The sequence below is a fragment of the Nothobranchius furzeri genome, chromosome 16 (assembly GCF_043380555.1).
Source record: "Nothobranchius furzeri strain GRZ-AD chromosome 16, NfurGRZ-RIMD1, whole genome shotgun sequence".
NCBI classification, from domain to species: domain Eukaryota; kingdom Metazoa; phylum Chordata; class Actinopteri; order Cyprinodontiformes; family Nothobranchiidae; genus Nothobranchius; species Nothobranchius furzeri.
The window spans coordinates 50610039-50632862 of record NC_091756.1 but is presented as its reverse complement, the minus strand read 5'-3'; the positions used below and the strand labels follow the sequence as shown (position 1 = coordinate 50632862).

General features: G+C 46.2%; 1 protein-coding gene across 3 annotated transcripts; it reads right to left on the bottom strand.

The window, feature by feature from the left end:
• Positions 1 to 2196: 2196 nt before the first annotated feature.
• On the bottom strand, positions 2197 to 17206 carry tubgcp2 (tubulin gamma complex component 2). Of its 3 annotated transcripts, none has more exons than XM_015962466.3 (18): positions 17066 to 17206; positions 16606 to 16774; positions 15889 to 16017; positions 11815 to 11991; positions 11391 to 11550; positions 11100 to 11307; positions 10681 to 10880; positions 10241 to 10430; positions 7622 to 7767; positions 7373 to 7553; positions 7109 to 7289; positions 6555 to 6727; positions 6348 to 6476; positions 6148 to 6268; positions 5916 to 6059; positions 4725 to 4838; positions 4378 to 4541; positions 2197 to 2531 (listed from the first exon to the last, which is right to left on the bottom strand). In XM_015962466.3, the coding sequence occupies exons 2-18, from the start codon at positions 16753 to 16755 to the stop codon at positions 2456 to 2458; spliced, it is 2643 nt and encodes an 880-aa protein (XP_015817952.1). In that variant the 5' UTR covers positions 16756 to 16774; positions 17066 to 17206; the 3' UTR covers positions 2197 to 2455. The 3 variants fall into 3 exon arrangements, with proteins under 3 accessions (XP_015817952.1, XP_015817951.1, XP_015817953.1); XM_015962465.3 differs by having other exon boundaries at positions 17070 to 17206; XM_015962467.3 differs by lacking the exons at positions 15889 to 16017; positions 16606 to 16774; positions 17066 to 17206 and adding an exon at positions 12097 to 12168.
• Positions 17207 to 22824: the final 5618 nt, after the last annotated feature.

Below are 22824 nucleotides of genomic sequence, written 5' to 3'. Positions count from 1 at the left end.
CCTGCTGGGCATATAAACATGAAAGAGATCCAAAATGTATTCTGCCCCCATGCCATTGAGTAATTTATAAACTAGTAGTTACTTTGAAATCGATTCTGTAGTTTACTGGTAACCAAGGGCGTCAGTTTGTTTTCAGAATTGCTGGGGACAATAACCATACACTTGAGTGGGGTTTAAAAATTGCTGGGGACAATAAAGTAGGCTAGCACAGGGGTCGGCAATCCGCGGCTCTGGAGCCGCATGCGGCTCTTCCATCCATCTGATGCGGCTCTCTGTGCTTATAAAATAATGAATGGATATTTAAATAAAATGCTTTATATTTTACTGCATTAATTTTACACCTGTATGCCAATCCTAAATGTAAAGATTATCTGCGTAAACCTGAACAGGTCCAACCCGGTCTGCGGTGGTTGACCGGTCATGCTTGTGCGTAATCATATCGGCACTTTATGAGCTGAAGAGGATGTGAGATTCTGGGATTCTCCTCAGACGGCTCCTGGATGTGTCGCCACATTGGAGCCAGGAACAAGCACTATTCAGCCAAAGTTTCATAATCAGGGAACATTTTCTAAGTGACAAGTCTCTCTGAGAGACAGGGTTTGGAAAACACTCGCTTCAGTGGGAGGAATCTTCCCGCATGCGCACTGGTTCTCTGGGTGGCTCTGGGGTTAATCAAGTTTAATTGTTTCTCTTTGCAACAATCTTCACAGGAAGGCAAAACAGTTAAACGGCAGGTTACAGATATTTCCATTTGACTGTTTATTTTGACAGATGAACTCAAGGATGTTGCTTGGTTTGAAAGAATTATCCCGACGCACACTGATGCGCATGGATGAGCTGACATTTTAATACATTGCAGAGGTAACTTGATTCCCATCAGAACATCAGAGCTTTATACTGGACACTGTGTTCAGCGCGGCTCGGAGCGCCCACGGTGCACAGTGGGCTGAAGATCTGGGGTTCCAGCGCAGTGCAGAACCACATGCATGCGATAAGATTTCCTCCCACTGAAACAGTCTGGAAACCCGGTCTCTCTGAGGGATGTGTCACTTGGAAAAATGTTCTTTTTATGAAATTATGAAACTTTGGCTGAACAGCGCTTGCTCCCGTCTCTAATATGGAGACGCATGACGCGTAGAGACATTTGATCACGCACAAAGTTCATGTGGAGCAGAAGCGGTCGGGCCACGGCAGGTGAAACGTTCCTAGCCTACATGAAGTGAAACTGTTTAATTGTAACATTAATATGTTACTGGACACGCTGGTCTGGTTGGTTAGACCAGTGTTTGAAGTGGAAAACACACACACACACACACACACACACACACACACACCAATTAAAATAATGCTGATAGCGTGGACTAGAAGCCAGGTGATGGTTTACGTATTTAAATGATGATCAGGCTGCTGTAAAATGTAATCTCCATCCACATCCAGACACAATTATCCTCTATTCTTTCTCTATTTGCTCTGCTCTTGTCTGGGCTGATCAGCTGATGGTGCGCGCGGTGCGCCTAACTAGCGGCTGATGCACATTTTACGCATTTGGAGAGGTGGGCTGGATGCTTTGCGTTTACTGGAAGATGGTCCACTTAACGCACGGGTGTAGACTACACATTAATGACAAATGAAAATTAAATTGTGAGTTTTTACTTCATATTTTATGAATAAAAATGACGGGGGAACACATTTATGACGTCTTTTTAAACGAAATTTTCTAGTGCGACCTGCCTGCTTCACTTAAGTCACTGCTTATTAAGGTCCGTCCAAAATTACCGTGAGAAACGGGTAATAATGGCTCTTTGATGGGAACAGGTTGCCGACCCCTGGTATAAGATCTGAGCTGGTAAAACAAAAATCCTCATCAGCAGGCGTTTTTGAAAGTGGGGGGACACAGCTGCCAATCACAAATTTTGCCGGGGACATGTCCCCGGCGTCCCGGTTAAAATGACGCCTATGCTGGTAACCAAGGTAGAGGTGCAGAACAGGAGTGATGTGCTCACTTCTCTTGGTTCTTGATAAGACTCTTGCAGCAGCATTCTGAATAAGCTGCAGTTGCTTCACAGCTTTTTGGAAAAACCAGTCAAAAGACAAGCCTTAAATATTTTTTGTATTTTACAGTAGATGAAAATTGGCTGAAGCTTTGGGTTTTAAGATGGAGGCAGAGGATTTTGTAGTAAAAATCAAAACTCAAAGTTGGATCAGCAAAGTTTTGCTTTAATGAAATGCAAATACAGTTTTCTGCTGTACAATAAGTTACCAACATGAAGTTTCACAACTTAGAAGTTCTGAGACGAAACATAACAATAATCCTGCTGATCAAGACATTTTACACAGCAGATAATATAAAACACAATGACCCTTCAGCTGATGATCAGTGATGTTTATGAGTGACGCACAGGTAAAAAAAAAGTTTATTTTCTGAATGATTATTTATTCACAAACAGCAGAAATGTTACGCTGCAGCCTTCTGATTGCGCTCCACAGCCATCCTCTCCAACCTCTCAGTGTAGAACCCATTAAAGTCCAACCTGTGGAGCCAAATTCCATTTTGATTAAATCAACAGAAACAAATGTTACCATTGCACAAATCTTACAATTTAATCACCAACTCCTCCAAACGTTGCCTCACAATTCTTTATATTTTCTGAAACAAGCTAAACTGAGAAAGCTAGAAGGGTTTCAGACCCTCGCTGTGATTTGGTAACTTTATTTACCCAAACATGGTCAACGAATGCACATTAAGAACACTCAGGAACATCTCGAGACTTTTTGGAGACTCCTTCATGAATGCTGTTTGCAGCAGACTAGTGAGAGCATGGCTTTAGATAGATCCCATGTTACCACACCTCTACAAGGTGGATGTGGTGTGAAAAACCAAATATTTACATTTTGTTTATGAAACACTAAATCATTGAACATCCTCTTACTAAGACACTTCAAATCAATGTAACTGACGAAAACTTCAGCTAATAAAAACACCATTATTCACTTCTCGCTGACACTAGGTCTGTGTCTCAATTCAGGGTCTGCATCCTTCGACGGCCGGATTCGTCGGCCAGTTACGTCACAGCGCCGCGACTAGGCCTGTCCCAATTTGAAGACTCCTTCAAATGCGGTCGACGAATCCGGCCTTCTTTTCGCCTGAATGAAGGATGGGTCCGGTGTATCCTTCAATGGTTTACATTTCCCAAGATGCTTTGCGGGCAGGATGGCAGAACTTTTAAAAACAATGGCGGACAGTGAAGCGGGAGCTGTCGGAGAGGATTGCACATATAAATGTCAGTATAAACTAGAAAACTGTTAGGTTAAGGGCTTTTTGTGATACATGAACGTTATTTTAGTTAGAAATGTTACAGTAAAAGTGCTTGTACTGCGGTCTCGGCTCGTATGTTCGGCCGCTCGGTGTCGTACTTCTCCCGCTACGTTTCCCCCTGATTTTAATAGAAGTTTGTATTTTAGGGACAAAAGAGAAAACCAGGGAATTTATTAAGCTTAGGGCAGAGATGGACCACATGATCACCGGAGCAAAGTATTCGGCGGCTGTGGAGGTACAATAACATCTCATATTTTAAAAACTGTCGTTTAGTTTTTTTCTGCAAAAACATGAAAGGAATAACCCGTTGTCCTCTTTTCTCTTCCTGTTTTTTCCTACATGTTTGTTAAGACTATTCTGGAGAAAATGGGCATCCAGGGGAAGGTGACAGCGATGACCAGCTTCTGGAGCTGATCAGGGAGGACTTGAGGCTGCAGAGGGAGGCAGAGCAGCAGAGGGCAGGAGAGAAGGGAGAACTTTGACAGCTTTTTAGTTTGCTAGAAAAAATGGTTACGAAAGATTAAACATGTACATATAAAAGAAATATCTAAATAAAATCTATTCTGTATTAAACTTAAATTTTATTTTTGTTTACAAATGAGAATTGTTTCATATTACAGGGTATCAGCTGGGTCTTGAAAAGTCTTAAAAGGTGATAAATCGGTTTTGGTCAAATTGAGACCCTTAGAAAGTATTAAAAACTATTATCACATCTTTGCTCAGGCTCAGCTTGTCGAAAGTATTTTCTCTGAATTAGCTCTCCAACAGTCAAGGAAATGATTAAAAAGCTAAATAAAACTTCGAGCTCCATCGTTTAAAGTTCCTTCTCCCTCCTGCTCAGCGGTTCCACGGTTGCTAGGCGACGGAACGTTCGCCGAGGGAGTGGCAGGAATTCATGAAGGCTAGGCCTGTCCAAATTCACAGCCGTTAACATCCGGTCTACCCGGCCGACGGAGGACTCAGCCCACGTCGGCCGAGTAGGCTGGGTCCTTCGAAGGATGCAGACCCTGAATTGAGACACAGCGAAGCTCTTCCTGCACCTTAGGGTTCCAAATGATTACCTGTAGATGATGCTGATCATGCTGTGCTCACAGTCGTTGGTGCTGTAGATGCTCAGCTTGTCCAGCAGGTCGAGCAGCAGCAGGCCGAAGTTGCTGTCAAACTTACTGATGGTGGCTTCAATGCCGGCGTTGGACTGGAGGGCGTCCGCGTGCTCAGATAAAAACTGGAGCAGCGACACAAATTTGATGTTTATTGAGAGGACTTAGAGGAATGTGTTTAAATAGCTTTTGGCTGCATTTACACAAATATTGACTTTTTTCCTAAATCTCATTCAAATGTGTGTCAACACAAGCAAAAGATGTTAGATCGGACAAACGGCAGATAAAGAAGAAAATATTTTAGATACCTTAGTGGTTGGTCTCTTGGTCTCAGACTCAGCCTGGTCACTCTGAGCTGGAGGTTCGTCCATCATCTCCTGCTCCTGAGAGAGACGCTCCAACCTCAAGCTCTGTGTGAACCGCTGCAACCATCAGGAAAAAGAGAGCGGTTATAACAACAATTGTAATGATAGATAAGAGTTGTTTTCTGATTTATTAGAAAATGTATTAGAATACGGTGAGACATTAGGTGTCATTCTGGAATATCAGTTGAAATAAGAGCAGATGCATCCAAGAATCAGCTATTTTACACCATGTTGTCAAAACTGCTGGTTAATTAGCTCTCCATGTGGTCATTTTATTCATAACAAGTGGGTTTTATTTTTGAATTCAGCCAAGATCAAGGTTGTGGATTTTAGGCCTGAACTGCAGACATTAGCCTCCTCCGGATCGTATTAGCTTGTCCTAATGTAAGGAACCTCGGCATTATTCTGGACCAGGATCGGTTCTTTAACTCCCACATAAGACATTTTATTAACTCATTCACTGCCAATGACGACTAAAGTCGTCATTTGCATGTTTTTACTGTTTGAGCATCGGAACGAGCCCCCGCGCTGAGAAAACAAACATCTCAGCCCTGAAGCCGATCTTCATCCGCATACGTCACAGATCACATGATCAGGAAGCAACACATCCATGTGGTTGGATATCGTTTTGGGCCGTTCCTGTAAAAAAAGTGAGGCGCGAACCGGAAAAGCGTCTGCCGATCACAATTCGACAACGGATTATGAAAGAACGGATAACGCTCGAAACACACGGCTTCTTCCTGATGTAAGAGGTGAGTCTCCTCTTTGTTTTGGTTGTCTTGACATCGACATCATGCTAGCGCGCAACGTTCTGTGACTCTTAAAAAAGCTGTAAAAACGGTGAGAAACGCTGGCAGCGAAGGCCGTTAGTGATCAGGAAACGGCTGGCAGTGAATGAGTTAACTGCCTTGTCTATTTCAACAAAGCACTGCTAAAATCAGGAACATTTCAAAAAACTGTCTTAAATCTGGACTAAAATTAACTGGATTTGTTGCTTTTTGTGCAGCTTTGAGAGGAACTTTGTTGTGAATTGGATCAATATTCCTACCCACAGAAACTAATTTATACTCAAGAGGGCTTAAATTCAGTAAACGGTGATGCTTTCATGTTTCTCTTTCTCTCCGGCAAACAAACCTGCATGCAGCCTGTGAACATGACGCAAACAGACATGAGCTTGGAGAAGATCCTGAGAAGCTCAGGGTTGGTGAGCATGCAGTCCTTCAGACAGTTATCCAGGAAGCTGGTGTGATGACACAGAACGTCATCGATGTTTGAAGCCTGGCAGAAAAGTTCACAGTCAATATTAGAAACAGACAGAAGTCAGTGCATCTATGTTTGAGTGCTGCACGCTGTTGACCCCCCTCACCATTTTCAGGTTGTTCTCCATGACGTGCCAGGTGGGTTCCATCACTTCAAACATCATGTAGTACTGGATGTTCTGCACAAAGTTGAGCATCCGCTGGCGTAGGGCGAACGCAGTTGCAAACCTGCACACAGATCCATTTCTGAGCACAAAAACCTCTTCTGCCTCAGATTTGACACAAATTAGTTGACTCATTAGCTCACCATTTGGCCGACGGCAGCGAGTACTGCTTGAAGTCTTTGCTGCTGATCCACACGTTGCACAGAAGTCTCTCTACGTGTTTGCAGTAAAACATGTGTCTGAAAAGCATCTGGTACCTCGTCAGCGCTTTTCTGGATAAGAAAAACAAACATTAAAGCTTCTTTTTCACAGACTTCCAAAGAATTCAGTGATTTTTTTTTCAAGGAGACCTGTTGATGATGAGTGAGAGCGGCCATTTGACAATGTAGTCAAAGGAGAAGGCCTCCAGCCCGCTCAGCACCCCGTCGGTGGGCTCAGCGTTGATGATGGCCTTCTCCTGTTTGGTCTCAATGGCGAGAACTCGCAGCAGCTGAGTGATGACATCATGGGGCATCAAATCGATCTGGACAGAGACGAGAAAGTCAGAAAAATAGTGCTTTAAAAACAGTTCTATTTATCTGGATTCCCACCCAAAAATATCTTATTGTACATATGCAGAAATTCATACACATTTTTTAGAAAAGTCACATTTTCTGAACAAAAATTATTCTTCCTGACTGAATACCATCAGCATCACCTTTGACAGCAGCTCGAACACAGCTAAGTTCTGGTATGGACTTGGAGCTACTACGGTCCCTGTGCTGTCTGTTCAACTGTGACACATATACCTGATCTTCTTGTTAAGTTTTCTAATTACCCTTTTATGTCACCAACAGTTTTTAACTGCACAAAGCCACTGGGTTGATTTACAGCAAATAAGGCACAAGAAAACATTAGGACTGACCTTTAGGTCGTCTTTGAAGGGGTCTGTGTTGGCTGTGCTCATTCTCAGAGCAAGCTCCAGCAGAGCTTCAAGTCTGGGAGGAACAATGTCATCCACCGGCTTCTTCAGCTCTTCTTCTGTCAGGTCCATGAAGTGGACAAAGAAATCTCCTTTGTCCATCAGAAAGTAGTGTTTTATGGATCTGTTGAGGACAAAATTAGCACAGGATTCAGGAATCCACTCTCCACTACCTGTTCCAGGCAATGTCTCTGAGTGAACCGTAACCTGAGACGTGAAACCAGCTCCTTCTCTTCCATCAGGAAGTCCAGGAGAACCTTGCTGGCATAATTGTACGACTTCTCAATCTGTTCCACGTAGGCCCGCTCCTTCAGTGTGTACAGAACCTCTTTAGCATCAGGACACGTAACATCCCGGCCACACTCCCGCACCACATTCAAGTATTTACCTGGAAAAAAAAACATTTAAATCCATGTGAGGAATGGTCTATCTTACACATTTTGTCTTTGTTTATACCTGTGCTTAATATTTTGTCGGCCATTTTCTGTAGAAAGGAGGGAATCCGATGCTGCACAATGGTGTATCTTTGATCCCAGTATTTATCGTTGTAGTCTTCCTGAATCTTCTCCTTCTGCAGCTCGTGCTCCTCCACCATGAACTCACTATGATAGTACATACACACACACACACACACACACACACACACACACACACACACACACACACACACACTTAAAACTAGAATGACTGGATCAGTAATGTGTCACGGGTCTTTAACGCATTTCTGATTGATCGAGCGGTTACTGAGCGAAGCGACGATGCAGCAAGTGAACTAGGCGACGTCAGATGCTTCATTCAATGTAACTTACAAACAGATGCTGTTTAACGTAAAGCAGATTTATTTTTCTATTTTTTAATGGTGTGGAACACTCGTTTAATACTCTTGAATGCCTTGTAATTCCTACTCGGGGGATAAAAAGCTCAGATGTGCCTGAATCAGGAACTAGCAGACCGCCACATCCAGGGAGAGCTTAACACGGCGTCTTGGGAGTCTTATTTTATGTCATTTGGACATCTCGCCACTGATTGGATAACAGCAATGCAACTCTACCACTGACTCTGTTTGCTTTGCAATGTTGACATTTTATATCCACAAATATTAAAAGCCTGAAGAAGTTCTGCTGTGTGGTGAAGTTGCTAAAGCTAATGGTTAGCTTCTACTAGCAGAGATGTTCTCTGCTGTTTTCTGGACGCTAAACCAACAACAGCGTTCCTCATCGTGAATCAGAATGGGCGAGTTCATGAATGTTAGGTGAGAGCAGGGCTGGGTGATCTGGCCTAAAATCAATATCACGGTATATAGAGGATTTCACCCCGATAACGATAAATGGACGATAACTACAGGTATGCACAGAGACAACAGTTGTCCACTAGATGGGGCTGTCACATGTTTTACATTGACCCCGGCTTTCCACAGGAGCCGTCAGCAGCACGTTACTGCAGCAGCACGTCATAGCTGCTGATAGGAACCGCTGTGGTCAACAGAACCTTTTCCACTGGAGCCGTCAGCAGCGCGAGTCGGCCGCGTCTCAGGAGCAGCATGTCGCGGCCTTTACGCGCCGGTTCTATTTTCTACACGCGGCGCCTCTGAAACGGGTCAAGTTCGACATTTTTGGGGAAGGAAAGACAGGAAATCGGACGCGGAAATGGAGAGAGTCTACCGATATTTTCAGAATAAAGAACGTACTGCCTTACGGTTGCTTTACTTTTAAAAAAGGTTACTAACTGTGCGGCCCCGTGAGAAGTTATCACCTAGCTAGCGGTCTCCTTTGTTTTTCAGGTCCGTATAGGCGATTATAAAATAGACAGAACATAAAACACAAACCATGTTGTAATTTTCTCCTGCTTGTTGTTGTGTTTACTGACGAAGTCACTCGTGTGACTTCGTGCTCGGTCGGTGACAGCTGCTCCCCTGCTGCTTCGCGTCTCGTGGGAAGGACCAAGCAGCAGCTTACGCAAGCAAGACGTGCTGCTGCAGTAACGTGCTGCTGACGGCTCCCGTGGAAACCCGGGGTAAGTCACATTTTTATGTGACTTAATGTGGTACAGCTTCTTAACTCATTCACTGCCAATGACGGCTAAAGTCGTCATTTGCATGTTTTTACTGTGTGGGCATCGGAACGAGCCCCCGCACTGTGAGAGCAAACATCTCAGCTCTAAAGCCGATCTTCATCTGCGTACGTCACGTGACCGGATAGCAGAAAATCCATGTGTTAGGAGATAGTTTTGGGCCGCAGCTATAAAAATAAGTGAGGCGCACCAGAAAAGCTTCTGCCGATAGCAATTCAACGGATTATGAAAGAACGGATAACACTCAAAACGCGCGTATTCTTCCTGATGTAAGAGGTGAGTCTCCTCTTTGTTTTGGTAGTTTTAGCGTCGACATCATCCTAGCGTGCAACGTTCTGTGACTCTTAAAAAAACAGTAAAAACGGTGAGAAACGCTGGCAAAGAACGGCTTTACCGATCAGGAAATGGCTGGCAGCGAATGAGTTAAAGGGACATGAATGTTGCCAACCTACACACATCTTTTCATTATCAAATTTATTGACATGGAAAAAATTTCAATAACGATACGTTTTCGTTATATCGCCCAGCCCTAGGTGACAGTGTGATGTAGATCTGTGAGAGTTTCACCATTTATTTTCTATCAGAAGCTAATGCAAGCGATAGGTGTAGGAGACTATTTTCATGTTCAGCATGAAAAACTCAGTGACCGATTACAATAAGAAATAATATAAATGTCCTGCTTTTGATGTTTTAGTTAGTATTGCTTCTAAACCATGCACAAGTCATCCAGCACTGTGTGAAAAGCAAAGGAAATAAATGCTATTTTCATTGTAACAACTAATGAAAACAAATGTTTTCTTTATTGCCTGGTTGAATATGTGCTGGTGATACAAATGGTGTAAGATTTATTATATTAACACTGGTGTAGTTAGTGTCTTATAATTAAAGCTAAATGGGAGTGGATATCTGAAGACGCATAAATGACTTAAATCTGCATAAGGAATAAAGAAGTTCTGGACTAGGGCATCCTCTTTTATTCTGAAACCGTCTTTTATGCGTACCAACCTGTATGGGTCCTTGATGATCCCTCTGTAAATCCACTTCTCCAGAATTTCAAAGTATGGAACGCTGGCTGCTTTAGTGAGGTAAAGACAAAGTTCCTGAGCCTGGCTGTCACCCGTGTAGTTGAAGGTCCGATCGTGAAGTAGGCTGAGAGTTGAACCACCCATACACTCCCCTTTGTCTAACGAAGAGGCTGAAAACATACCAGAAAAAAGTTGTGTTCCTTTAGTAAGAGACAGACTTTTATAGTTACTATTTGGAGTCCATCGTTCTGCAAAAAGATTTATCACAAGTGGAAAGTGAGGTAAAGATCCCAGTAACTTCCTGAGGTCAAACCATGTCACGCTTGGAAAAATGGAAAAATCTCAATGATTCTGTGTAAATCAGACAAAAGATGCACTATCTGGATAGAAGCACCATGGAGCAGGAGGTCAGTGTCTCACCGATAGATGCCAGAATCTCCATGGTCCTCATGGTGGGTTGGATATAAAACCAGAGCTTCTGCAGCGACAGAAGGCCCTGCCGCTGGAGGTGCTCCAGCTGAGTGACGAGGATTAGATATTCCTTCATCAGAGTCCTCATTGCTGCCGTGAGGGCGTGGTTCACCTGGCCGTACTCAAACGATGACTTCTCCTCAATAAACCTGGGCAACAAATCAGACGATGGAAAATGATTTTCAGAATTCCAAAAATCCACAATTATCAGCCTAATTACTCAATTTATTAAAACTGTTATCAAACACTCATAGTCGGTGAAATTAGTCAAATAAGCTGAAAATTAAAATATTCTTTGTGAAAAGGTTAGAATCTAATTTATGACGTAAAAAGAGTGTAAATCTGTCAACCCTGACGTGGTTCCTTACCGTGTTATAGTGGAGTAATACGATGCCACGGGTAATATTCTGTTAACCAGCTCTTTTACAGACATGTCCAGCGTTGCATCAACTATAAAAGAACGGTTCTGTCTCCCCAGCACTGGCTGAGCCGTGATGTCTCGCCCATCAACTCCAACCAGGACAAAAAGCAGGTCCTCCACTACAAACTGCTCCTGAGTGGACAAAGGCAGCGTGCCTGAACACAAACCAGCAAATGGGAATGTGAGAAGCGACGCCACATGAAGCAGAACTTAGTGAGAACATTAACTCTCTGTGTACCAACGGACGCAGCTGGATCTCCTGCTGGGGTGGGGCTGATGATGAAATCTCCAATGAGAGCTGGTCGGTCGTAGACCCAGTTAGGAAACACGGGGTTGGGCTGAGTGGGATTCTTCTTGTTGTGTTTGTCCCTCAGCATCTTCCGCGTGACTTCAGCAGGCTAAAAAAATAAAATAAAAAAGCAGATTAATGACGCAACATCTCGATTCAATCTACACCTAAAGATTCAGGTTAGCCTCATTAATTGTGATACCAGTTTTTAAATAAAGATGAGAGGTTTATGTTTCAATTTGTAGATTTGTCTCGATTGCAACTAACCTTATAGATACATATAAAAAAGAAAAACCCAAAATGCACTAAATGTGTTTCACAAAGCCTGGATAAGCAGAGGAAGGGGAGTGTTTGAGTAATGATAAAACCTCACCAGAGGAGCGTTAGAGCTGGCCGTCACATTGCCAAGCTTTTTCCGCAGCTCGTCCAGCTCCTGCATGGACATCTTTGTGCTTGTTTGAGGCAGAGTGTAACTGGAGGTTGTGGTTGAGTTTGCACTCGCTGAGGACTCGGACCTCTCTTTAGCATTCTGCTGCAAACACTGAAGCATCTAAAACAACAGAAAACACCGGAACGGACACAATAATTTTGTGAAAGCACATCTAAAAGATGATGTAGGTGTTTTTAAATTTGCTTGAGAACTAAAACTTCATACCATGGGCTCACCACTCGTGGGAGGGGCCAAAGGGGTCGGGTGCAGTGTGTGACGGGTGGTAGTCGAGGGCGGGGACCTTGGCGGTCTGATCCTCGGCTACAGAAGCTGGCTCTTGGAACATGGAATGTCACCTCTCTGGTGGGGAAGGAGCCTGAGGTGGTGTGAGGTTGAGAGGTTCCGACTAGATACAGTCGGACTCACCTCAACGCATGGCTCTGGCTCTGGAACCAGTTTCCTTGAGAGGGGTTGGACTTTCTACCACTCTGAAGTTGCTCCCACTGAGAGGTGCCGAGCAGGGGTGGGCATACTAGTTGCCCCCATTTTGGTGCCTGTACGTTGGGGTTTACCCCAGTGAATGAGAGGGTAACCTCCCTCCGCCTACGTGTGGGGGGATGGGTTCTGACTGTGGTCTGTGCTTATGCACCAAACTACAGTTCAGACTACTTTTTGGAGACCTTGGAGGGGGTGCTGGAAAGCGCTCCTTCCGGTGACTCCCTCGTTCTGCTGGGGGACTTTAACGCTCATGTGGGCAACGACAGTGAGACCTGGAGAGGTGTGGTTGGGAGGAACGGCCCCCCTGATCTGAATTCAAGTGGTGTTTTGTTATTGGACTTCTGTGCCAGTCATGGATTGTCCATAATGAACACCATGTTCAGACATAAAGGTGTCCATATGTGCTCTTGGCACCAGGATACCTTAGGCCGCAGCTCGATGATCGACTTTGTTGTTGTTTCATCTGACCTGCGGCCGCATGTCTTGGACACTCGGGTGGAGAGAGGCGGAGCTGTCAACTGACCACTACCTGGTGGTGAGTTGGCTCAGATGGTGGGGGAGGATGCCGGTCAGAGCAGACAGGCCCAAATGTATCGTGAGGGTCTGCTGGGAATGTCTGGCAGAGTTTCCTATCAGAAGGAGCTTCAATTCCGCCCTCCGACAGAACTTCCAAAATGTTCCGGGGGAGGCGGGGGACATTGAGTCTGAATGGACCCTGTTCCGTGCCTCCGTTGTTGAGGCGGCCGACCGGAGCTGTGGTCGCAGGATCGTCTGTGCCTGTCGTGGTGGCAACCCCCAAACCCGCTGGTGGATACCGGTGGTTAGGGATGCTGTTAAGCTGAAGAAATAGTCCTATCAGGTCTTTTTGGCCTGTAGGACTCCAGAGGCAGCTGACGGGTACTGGCAGTCCAAGCGGAACGCGGCTCGGGTGGTCGCCGAGGCAAACACCCGGGCATGGGAGGAGTTCGGTGAGACCATGGAGCAAGACTTCCGTATGGCTTCGAGGAGATTCTGGTCCACCATCCTGCACCTCAGGGGGGGAAAGCAGTGCGCTACCAACACTATCTATAGTGGGGACGGTGTGTTGCTGACCTCTACTCAGGACGTTGTGGATTGGTGGGCAGAATACTTCGAAGACCTCCTCAATCCCACCGACATGTCTTCCAGTGAGGAAGCAGAGTCTGGGGACTTTGGGTTGGCCTCTCAAATCTCTGGTGCTGAGGTCACTGAGGTGGTTAAAAAGCTCCTCTGTAGCAAGGCTCCAGGGGTGGATGAGATCCACCCGGAGTTCCTTAAGGCTCTGGATGTTGTGGGGCTGTGTTGGCTGACGCGGCTCTGCAATATCGTGTGGACATCGGGGGCAGTCCCACTGGACTGGCAGACCGGGGTGGTGGTCCCCTTATTTAAAAAGGGGGACCGCAGGGTGTGTTCCATCTACAGGGGGATCACACTCCTGAGCCTTCCTGGTCAGGTCTATTCAGGGGTTCTGGAGAGGAGGATCCGTCGGATTGTTGAACCTCAGATGATTCAGGAGGAGCAATGTGGTTTTCGTCCTGGCCGTGGAACACTGGACCAGCTCTATACCCTTAGGGGATCCTGGAGGGTGCGTGGGAATTTGCCCAGCCATTCTACATGTGTTTTGTGGATTTGGAGAAGGCGTTTGACCGCGTCCCTCGGGGGGCCCTGTGGGGGGGTACTCCGGGAGTATGGGGTACCAGGCCCTCTGATAGGGGCTGTTAGGTCCCTGTATGACCGGTGTCAGAGCTTGGTCCACATTGCCAGTGTCTGTACAGGATCTGCTCGGGTGCAGGATCGGCTCGGGGTCCTTTGACTACCGATGACGTCAAAGTAGTTGATTGGCTGAACATGAAGCTTACGGAAGTTATGTTATCACGTTATGATTTTGATTGGTCAGAACAAATTTGCGGTCGTAGTCTTAGCGGTTGTAGTCCTGTAGTCCAAAAATCAACACTTTTTGCAGAAAATATGTTTGAATTTCTAAAGGAAATGTAAAATATAAGCAAATGATAAACGGTGACCCTCAAGAGCTCTTGATGTTGATGAAATGGAGCAAAATAAAATATAAGAACTTTATTGAAAGACACCAAGCAATATTTTGAGTCAAAGAATGTATTTAGATAACAACTAAGGAAATATACATACGAACTCCACATTAATACAAACAGATATGGCAGATACAACAGATATAATACAGATAATACAAACAGATATAAGAACTGTTCTATTTTTTGTCGATGTTGGTTTTATGCAGTTTCACATTCTTTACAAAACAAAGATAATATGGTGTTTTATTAACAAATTACAATTATAAAGAAAGCATTTAGGTGTTAACAAACAAGAATTTATTAACAAAACTGCTGATGTCTTTCCAAAACGTATGTTTGAAAGCCAAGTAGATTTGCAGTAATGTGACGTCATCGGCAGTCAAAGGACCCCGAGCCGATCCAGCACCCGAGCAGATCCTGTACCGACACCGGCAGTAAGTCGGGCTCGTTCCCAGTGAGAGTTGGACTCCGCCAAGGCTGCCCTTTGTCACCGATTCTGTTCATAACCTTTATGGACAGAATTTCTAGGTGCAGCCAAGGTGAGGAGGGCATCCGTTTTGGTGGCCTGAGGATCAGATCTCTGCTTTTTGCAGATGATGTGGTCCTGTTGGCTTCATCAGAACGTGATCTTCAGCTTTCGCTGGAGCGGTTCGCAGCCGAGTGGGAAGCAGCTGGGATGAGAATCAGCTCCTCTAAATCTGAGACCATGGTCTTGATTCGAAAAAGGGTAGAATGCATTCTCCAGGTCAGGGATGAGGTCCTGCCCCAAGTGGAGGAGTTTAAGTATCTCGGGGTCTTGTTCACGAGTGAGGGAAAACTGGAGTGTGAGATCGATAGGCAGATTGGTGCTGCATCTGCAGTGATGCGGGCATTGTACCGGTCTGTCGTGGTGAAGAGAGAGCTGAGTCAGAAGGCGAAGCTCTCGATTTACCGGTCGATCTACGTTCCTACCCTCACCTATGGTCATGAGCTTTGTGTAGTGATCGAAAGAACGAGATCACGGATACAAGCGGCCGAAATGAGTTTTCTCAGAAGAGTGGCTGGGCCCTCCCTTAGAGATAGGGTGAGAAGTTCGGTCATTCGGGAGGGGCTCAGACCCGCTGCTCCTCCACATCGAGAGGAGCCAGTAGAGGTGCATCTGGCATCTGGTCAGGATGCCTCCTGGACGCCTCCCTGGTGAGGTTTCCCGGGCACGTCCAACCAGGAAAAGACCTAAAGGTAGACCCAGGACACGGTGGAGGGACTATGTCTCTCACCTGGCCAGGGAACACCTTGAGATTCCCCCAGAGGAGCTGGCCCAAGTGGCTGGGGAGAGGGAAGTCTGGGCCTCTCGCCTTAGGCTACTGCCTCCGCGACCCGACTCCGGATAAGCGGATGAAAATGGATGGATGGAACAAAACTTCATACCAGTGAATTAACCCTTATCCAAACAAACGGAATTTTCAAGCATTACCTCTTTATCCTCACAGAGTTTGGAGAGCAGATACACCAAAGGGTCGAGGTTGCGAACATTTTTGGATTTGAGCTCATCGTACTTCCTCAAGAAGTCTTCAGGGGTTTTGGAAAACTCAGCTAATTTCACCTGAAAATGATACAAAAGACCATTTGAAAGCAAAAGTCTGAGTTCATATGTGATAAAATTCCTCATCACTGCTCTACCTAACCTAAAGCCATTTTATGCACATGTGGTACAATTAGGAGATAAACCACTGTAGTGTTATTGTCAGCTGGTTACTGAAGGCTCTCGGTCGGTCTTGTTGAGTATAAACTTCTCCAAAGACATATGACCAATGAAAGAAGAGGTTAAAAATAACCTGCAAAAAAATTAGCTAGTTTAGTATTTTTGTAATTTTGTATTTTGACTAAATCCCATAAAGAAATGTGTATGACATTTGACAACTATAAGAGCTTGTTTACAAGAGCATAGAGATTTTATTTCAAGTTTATTTAAATGAAATTCAACAATCGTCTTCTAGAGTTGTAAATGTAAACACTGGGGCCCATTTTAGTGGAAATAAGATAAATCGGGTATTGAATATCAGCATTCTCTGAAATATGGATCATATTTTCCTTGTTTTCAGTTTCAGTACCAATTACTGTCAAAGTGATATCATTTACTGAGGTTCTTTTATCAAGGACTTTAACATGCCTGGTGTGTGTGTGTTCCCACCTTAGCACTATGAGCAGAGACTGTTGTGGTAACATAAGGAGTCCTGTGTTTCTGCAGTAAGTCGATGTACCCCTCTGCTCCATCACCTCCTCGCACCTGCAGCAGGCTGAGCAGCTCGTTCACGTCGTGGTGGATCCTGAATTCACTCATAGCTCAGACAGCAGCTCGCCTGGTGATTTTAGTTAAAGCAAATCAGAAATTAACTAAGACAACGTCTTAGCTCAATGGTGCCATTCAAACTGAAATTAGAGCCGCTGATTTGTACCAAAAATAATCCGAAAAAGCGTAGAATAATAAATACATCTCCACTTAACGATTTTAGACTTATTAGCTTGTTGTCGTGGCGATGAGAAACAAAAATGTCGCGTTTTAAAGGCTAGTTGCTAACTAGCTTACATGATGATGCTACATTGTGTGTAGCTTAGCCAAAAGGCAAATGTAACAACACAAGGTTTCTAACCTACATGAAAGGTGTAATCAAACTCTGCAGTCAGCGTAATATCTGGTGAACGTATCAAAAACAAAACAATAGCGCTGATAACAAACGCGCCCAACAACACTCAAATTGTTCTTCTTCGTTTGAGTATTCACACATCTGCGGCGCCACACTGCCCCCTATAGGTACACACTAGGTTGTTCTGTGAGTATTGGGCTGCATTAATAATATATTTAGTCTGGTTTGCCTGGCTAGTGCTGCATGGTTCAATAGAAAAAAACAATTACTGGAAACAGACACTACAGGGATTCATCAGTCGGACGGGAACAAGTTATTGGACTCAGACAGATCCAGTGAGCACCTTTTTAAAGACAATGTGCCAAAATGCAAAAAAAAAAATAATAAAGGCTACACGTCTACAGCACTATTAGACACTCAATTAAACAGTTAATCAGCAAAAAAAGGTTGATTTTGATGTGACAGATTCCTGTTTAAGGAGCAATCATGCAAGGACAAAAGCACACAAATACAGGGCAAGGACCTGTGCTAAAGTATCAGAGAGTTATTTTATTTATTTAGGAATCTCCTAACATCTTTATGCAGATGACATCCAACCATACATCTCCTTTAAGCCCCACAAGATGCTGACCCAGCTATCACCTTGGATTCTCATGTCAGTTGTCTTGCTCGTTCGTCCTTCTTCCATCTCAGGAACATTGCTAAGCTGAGTCCCATTCTGTCCCGCTCTGAACTTGAGACAGATCTCCACACCTTCATCTCCTCACGCTTAGACTACTGCAACTCTCTTTTCACATGTCTGAGCAAAACCTCCCTGAACCGTCTACAGGTGGTTCAGAATGCCTGTGCTCGTCTTCTGACCAAGTCCTCCAAACACACCCACATCACCCCGCTTCTCCTCCAGCTTCATTGGCTGCCAGTCAACTTCATTTTCAAGATCCTGGTTCTGGTCTTTATGGCCTTACATGGACAAGCACCATCATACATTGGTGATCTTCTCATTCCCTACACCCCCAGCAGGTCCCTGAGGTCCAGCGACCAAAGCCTACTGGTTGTGCAGCACACCAGACTGAAAACCAAAGGTGCCAGATCATTTTCTGCGGTGGTCCCCAGACTCTGGAACTCTCTCCCCCTGAACCTGAGATCAGTGGACTCAGTGGTCTCCCTTAAAAAGCAGCTGAAAACAGTCTTGTTCAAGCTGGCTTTTGCATGAAATTTGTCATCACCCTCTCCTTGTTCTGCTCTTATCCCGCCTTTCCTGGGATCCACTGATTTCCCGGAGGTGTCGATATGAGTATCTATGACCTTGAACAGTATCCTTAACTTATCCACAAGACAGCAATACGCCTGTGAAGACACAAGACTCTTTATCAAGTCCTTTTAATAAAATTATCTTTTGTGACTCAAAACATTACTTTCTAACATTACAGGTTGTTACAATCATATTCTGTGGTACCTACAATATGCTTGTAAATCTAAACGGTTTTAATAATGGTGAATACTCTACAGTAATGAATGATGGGTTAACATGAATATTTATTCCCATGATTAATTTCAGATCTTAAATTACACCAGATTGGTATATTTGTCGAATTTAATAATGATAATAATATTGTTATGAATGGTTCACATATTCACTTCACAGTAATGTTTAATAAGATTTACTCCACATTAGGTGAAATAACCTCTCTAAGTGTTAGAGAAAGGAGTGGCGTCTGAGGGTTTTGATAACACCCACTTTAACTTGTCATTTTCTGATTTGTCCAAATTGATGAACAATAGTTAATAAAAGCTTGTTCACTTCCTGAACAGCCAGTTTTAGCAAGCTACCCGGTTCGGCCGACTGGGGAAGCAAAGCATTAGGAGCCATCCTCCTTTTTGACCTCAAGGTCAAAACCTTCTTTGCAAACTTTATCACATGTTAAATAGTTCCGCCAGATTCCAGCAGTCACCTGGAAGGTATCTCAGACCAGACGTTTGGTATTTGTTTAGAGTTACGGCCTCCAAATACCGCAGAAGTCAACGCCATCAGCAGCCTGTCCGTACCGACCTCTCCAGACCCTTGGATCACACAAGGACCTTCACCACAAGGGTTCAGAGACTCTGCACACTGGCGTGGGATGGTTTTTATTAATTGATAGTTTGTTAAACCATACAGTCAGACTGATTTTACAACCCAGACATCACAAGCTTCTAAGACACGTAATCAGGTTACATAAAAGCTAAGCTTACATTCCATTATTTCATTCATTGTCTCAGTTGTCTTGTTTCAACCGTCAGTCATCATAATTTGTTCTGTGTCATCAGTAGTATTAAATATACTTTTATAAAAAAGGATCAATAATATTGATAGTTCATTTGTATATGGAATAACACATCTTATCGATCATTTAATAAAAGTAACCACTTACATCACATTACAGCTGTGATGAGTACAATAAGTTGTATGAGAGGAAAATAAAGTGGATGTTATAATTACTTTTCACGATGTAAATAACCACAATGTTACTAAATTATTAGCAAAACATACTAAAAGAAAGTCATAAAACTGTGGGAAAAAACTTTTTTTCATTGTCGTCGTCGTCGTCGTCTTCCTCCGCTTATCCGGGTCCGGGTCGCGGGGGCAGCATCCCAACTAGGGAGCTCCAGGCCGTCCTCTCCCCGGCCTTGTCCACCAGCTCCTCCGGCAGGACCCCAAGGCGTTCCCGGACCAGATTGGAGATGTAACTTCTCCAACGTGTCCTGGGTCGACCCGGGGGCCTTCTGCCGGCAGGACATGCCCGAAACACCTCCCCGGGGAGGCGTCCAGGAGGCATCCTGACCAGATGCCCAAACCACCTCAACTGGCTCCTTTCGATCCGGAGGAGCAGCGGTTCTACTCCGAGTCCCTCCCGAATGTCCGAGCTCCTCACCCTATCTCTAAGGCTGAGCCCGGCCACCCTACGGAGGAAACTCATTTCGGCCGCTTGTATCCGCGATCTCGTTCTTTCGGTCATTACCCAAAGCTCATGACCATAGGTGAGGATTGGGACGTAGATCGACCGGTAAATCGAGAGCCTGGCTTTCTGGCTCAGCTCCCTCTTCCCCACGACAGATCGGCTCAGCGTCCGCATCACTGCAGACGCCGAACCAATCCGCCTGTCGATCTCCCGATCCCTCCTACCCTCACTCGTGAACAAGACCCCGAGATACTTAAACTCCTCCACTTGAGGTAGGACCTCTCCCCCGACCCGGAGGTGGCAAGCCACCCTTTTCCGGTCGAGAACCATGGTCTCAGATTTGGAGGTGCTGATCCTCATCCCAGCCGCTTCACATTCGGCCGCGAACCTACCCAGCAAGAGCTGAAGGTCAGAGCTGGATGAAGCTAGGAGGACCACATCATCCGCAAAAAGCAGAGACGAGATTCTCCTGCCACCAAACTCGACACACTCCACACCACGGCTGCGTCTAGAAATTCTGTCCATAAAAGTGATGAACAGAACCGGTGACAAAGGGCAGCCCTGGCGGAGTCCAACCCTCACTGGGAACAGGTCCGACTTACTACCGGCTATGCGGACCAAACTCACGCTCCTCTGGTAAAGGGACTGAATGGCCCTTAACAGAAAGCCACCCACCCCATACTCCTGGAGCGTCCCCCACAGGGTGCCCCTGGGGACACGGTCATAAGCCTTCTCCAAATCCACAAAGCACATGTGGATTGGTTGGGCAAACTCCCATGCCCCCTCCATCACCCTTGCAAGGGTATAGAGCTGGTCCACAGTTCCACGGCCAGGACGAAAACCACATTGCTCCTCCTCTATCCGAGATTCAACTATCGATCGGACCCTCCTCTCCAGTACCTTGGCGTAGACCTTTCCAGGGAGGCTGAGGAGTGTGATCCCCCTATAGTTGGAACACACCCTCAGGTCACCCTTCTTAAAGATGGGGACCACCACCCCGGTCTGCCACTCCCTAGGAACTGCCCCCGATGACCACGCAATGTTGTAGAGACGTGTCAACCATGACAGCCCTACAACATCCATAGCCTTGAGATACCCAGGACGAACCTCATCCGCCCCCGGGGCTCCGCCGCTGTGTAGTTGTTTGACTACCTCAGCAACTTCTGCCCCCGAGATCGGACAGTCCATCCCCAGGCCTCCCAGCTCTGGTTCCTCCTCGGAATGCGCATTGGTGGGATTGAGGAGCTCCTCAAAGTATTCCTTCCACCGTCCGACTATAGCCTCAGTTGACGTCAGCAGCTCCCCATCCCCACTGTAAACAGTGTGAGCGAGTTGCTGCCTTCCTCTCCTGAGGCGCCGGACAGTTTGCCAGAACCTCTTTGGAGCCGATCGATAGTCTTTCTCCATGGCCTCACCAAACTCCTCCCACGCCCGAGATTTTGCCTCGGCAACTGCCACTGCTGCACCCCGCTTGGCTATCCGGTACCTGTCTGCTGCCTCCGGAGACCCACAGACCAGCCACGCCCTGTAGGCCTCCTTCTTCAGCCTGACGGCTCCCCGAACCTCTGGTGTCCACCAGCGGGTACGGGGGTTGCCACCACGACTGGCACCGGCCACCTTACGACCACAGCTAGCAACAGCCGCCTCGACAATCGCAGAGTGGAACAAGGCCCACTCGGACTCAATGTCCCCCACTGCTCTCGGGACGTGGTCAAAGCTCTGCCGGAGGTGGGAGTTGAAGACCGTCTTGACAGGTTCTTCTGCCAGGCGTTCCCAGCAGACCCTCACTATGCGTTTGGGTCTGCCAGGTCTACGCGGCATGTTCCCTTGCCATCTGATCCAACTCACCACCAGGTGGTGATCAGTTGACAGCTCCGCCCCTCTCTTCACTCGGGTGTCCAAAACATACGGCCGCAGGTCAGATGATACGACTACAAAATCTATCATCGACCTGTGACCTAGGCTGCCCTGGTACCAAGTGTACCGGTGGGCATCCTTATGTTCGAACATGGTGTTCGTTATGGCCAAACTGCGGCTTGCACAGAAGTCCAATAACAAAACACCGCTCGAGTTCTGATCAGGTGGGCCGTTCCTCCCAATCACACCCCTCCAGGTCAAGCTGTCATTGCCCACGTGAGCATTGAAGTCCCCCAGCAGGACAATGGAGTCCCCTGATGGAGCACTATCTAGCACTCGTCCCAGGGACTCCAAAAAGGGTGGGTACTCTGAACTGATATTTGGCCCATAAGCACAAACAACAGTCAGGACCCGTTCCCCGACCCGAAGGCGCAAGGAAGCTACCCTCTTGTCCCCCGGGGTAAACCCCAACACACAGGCAGAGAGTCTCGGGGCTAACAAAAAGCCAACCCCAGCCCTCCGCCTCTCACCCGGAGCAACTCCAGCAAAGTAGAGTGTCCAACCCCTCTCCAGGTCTCGGGTTCCAGAGCCAATGCAATGTGTCGAGGTGAGTCCGACTATATCTAGCCGGTACCGCTCAACCTCTGCCACAAGCTCCGGCTCCTTTCCCGCCAGCGAGGTGACGTTCCATGTCCCAAAAACTAGTTTTCTTGTCCGGGGATTGGACCGCCAAGGCTCCCGCCTTGGTCTGCCACCCGATTCACATTGCACCGGACCCTTCATGTTCCTCCTGCGGGTGGTGGGTCCACAGTTGGACGAGCCCATGTATCCGGTTCGGGCTGGGCCCGGCCGGGCCCCATGGGCGAAAGCCCGGCCACCAGGCGCTCGCTCACGGGCCCCAACCCCAGGCCTGGCTCCAGGGTGGGACCCCGGTAACCCTCCGGGCCGGGTACTCCGACTCTTCGTTTT

Excerpts from the sequence above, each read along its gene's own strand:
- tubgcp2 (XM_015962466.3), bottom strand. The coding sequence starts at position 16,755 with ATGAGTGAATTCAGGATCCACCACGACGTGAACGAGCTGCTCAGCCTG. Across the intron at positions 10,431-10,680 it reads GGAGATTCTGGCATCTATCG|CCTCTTCGTTAGACAAAGGG; the intron begins GTGAGACACTGA and ends GTATGTTTTCAG. Across the intron at positions 6,477-6,554 it reads CTCTCACTCATCATCAACAG|AAAAGCGCTGACGAGGTACC; the intron begins GTCTCCTTGAAA and ends TTTCTTATCCAG.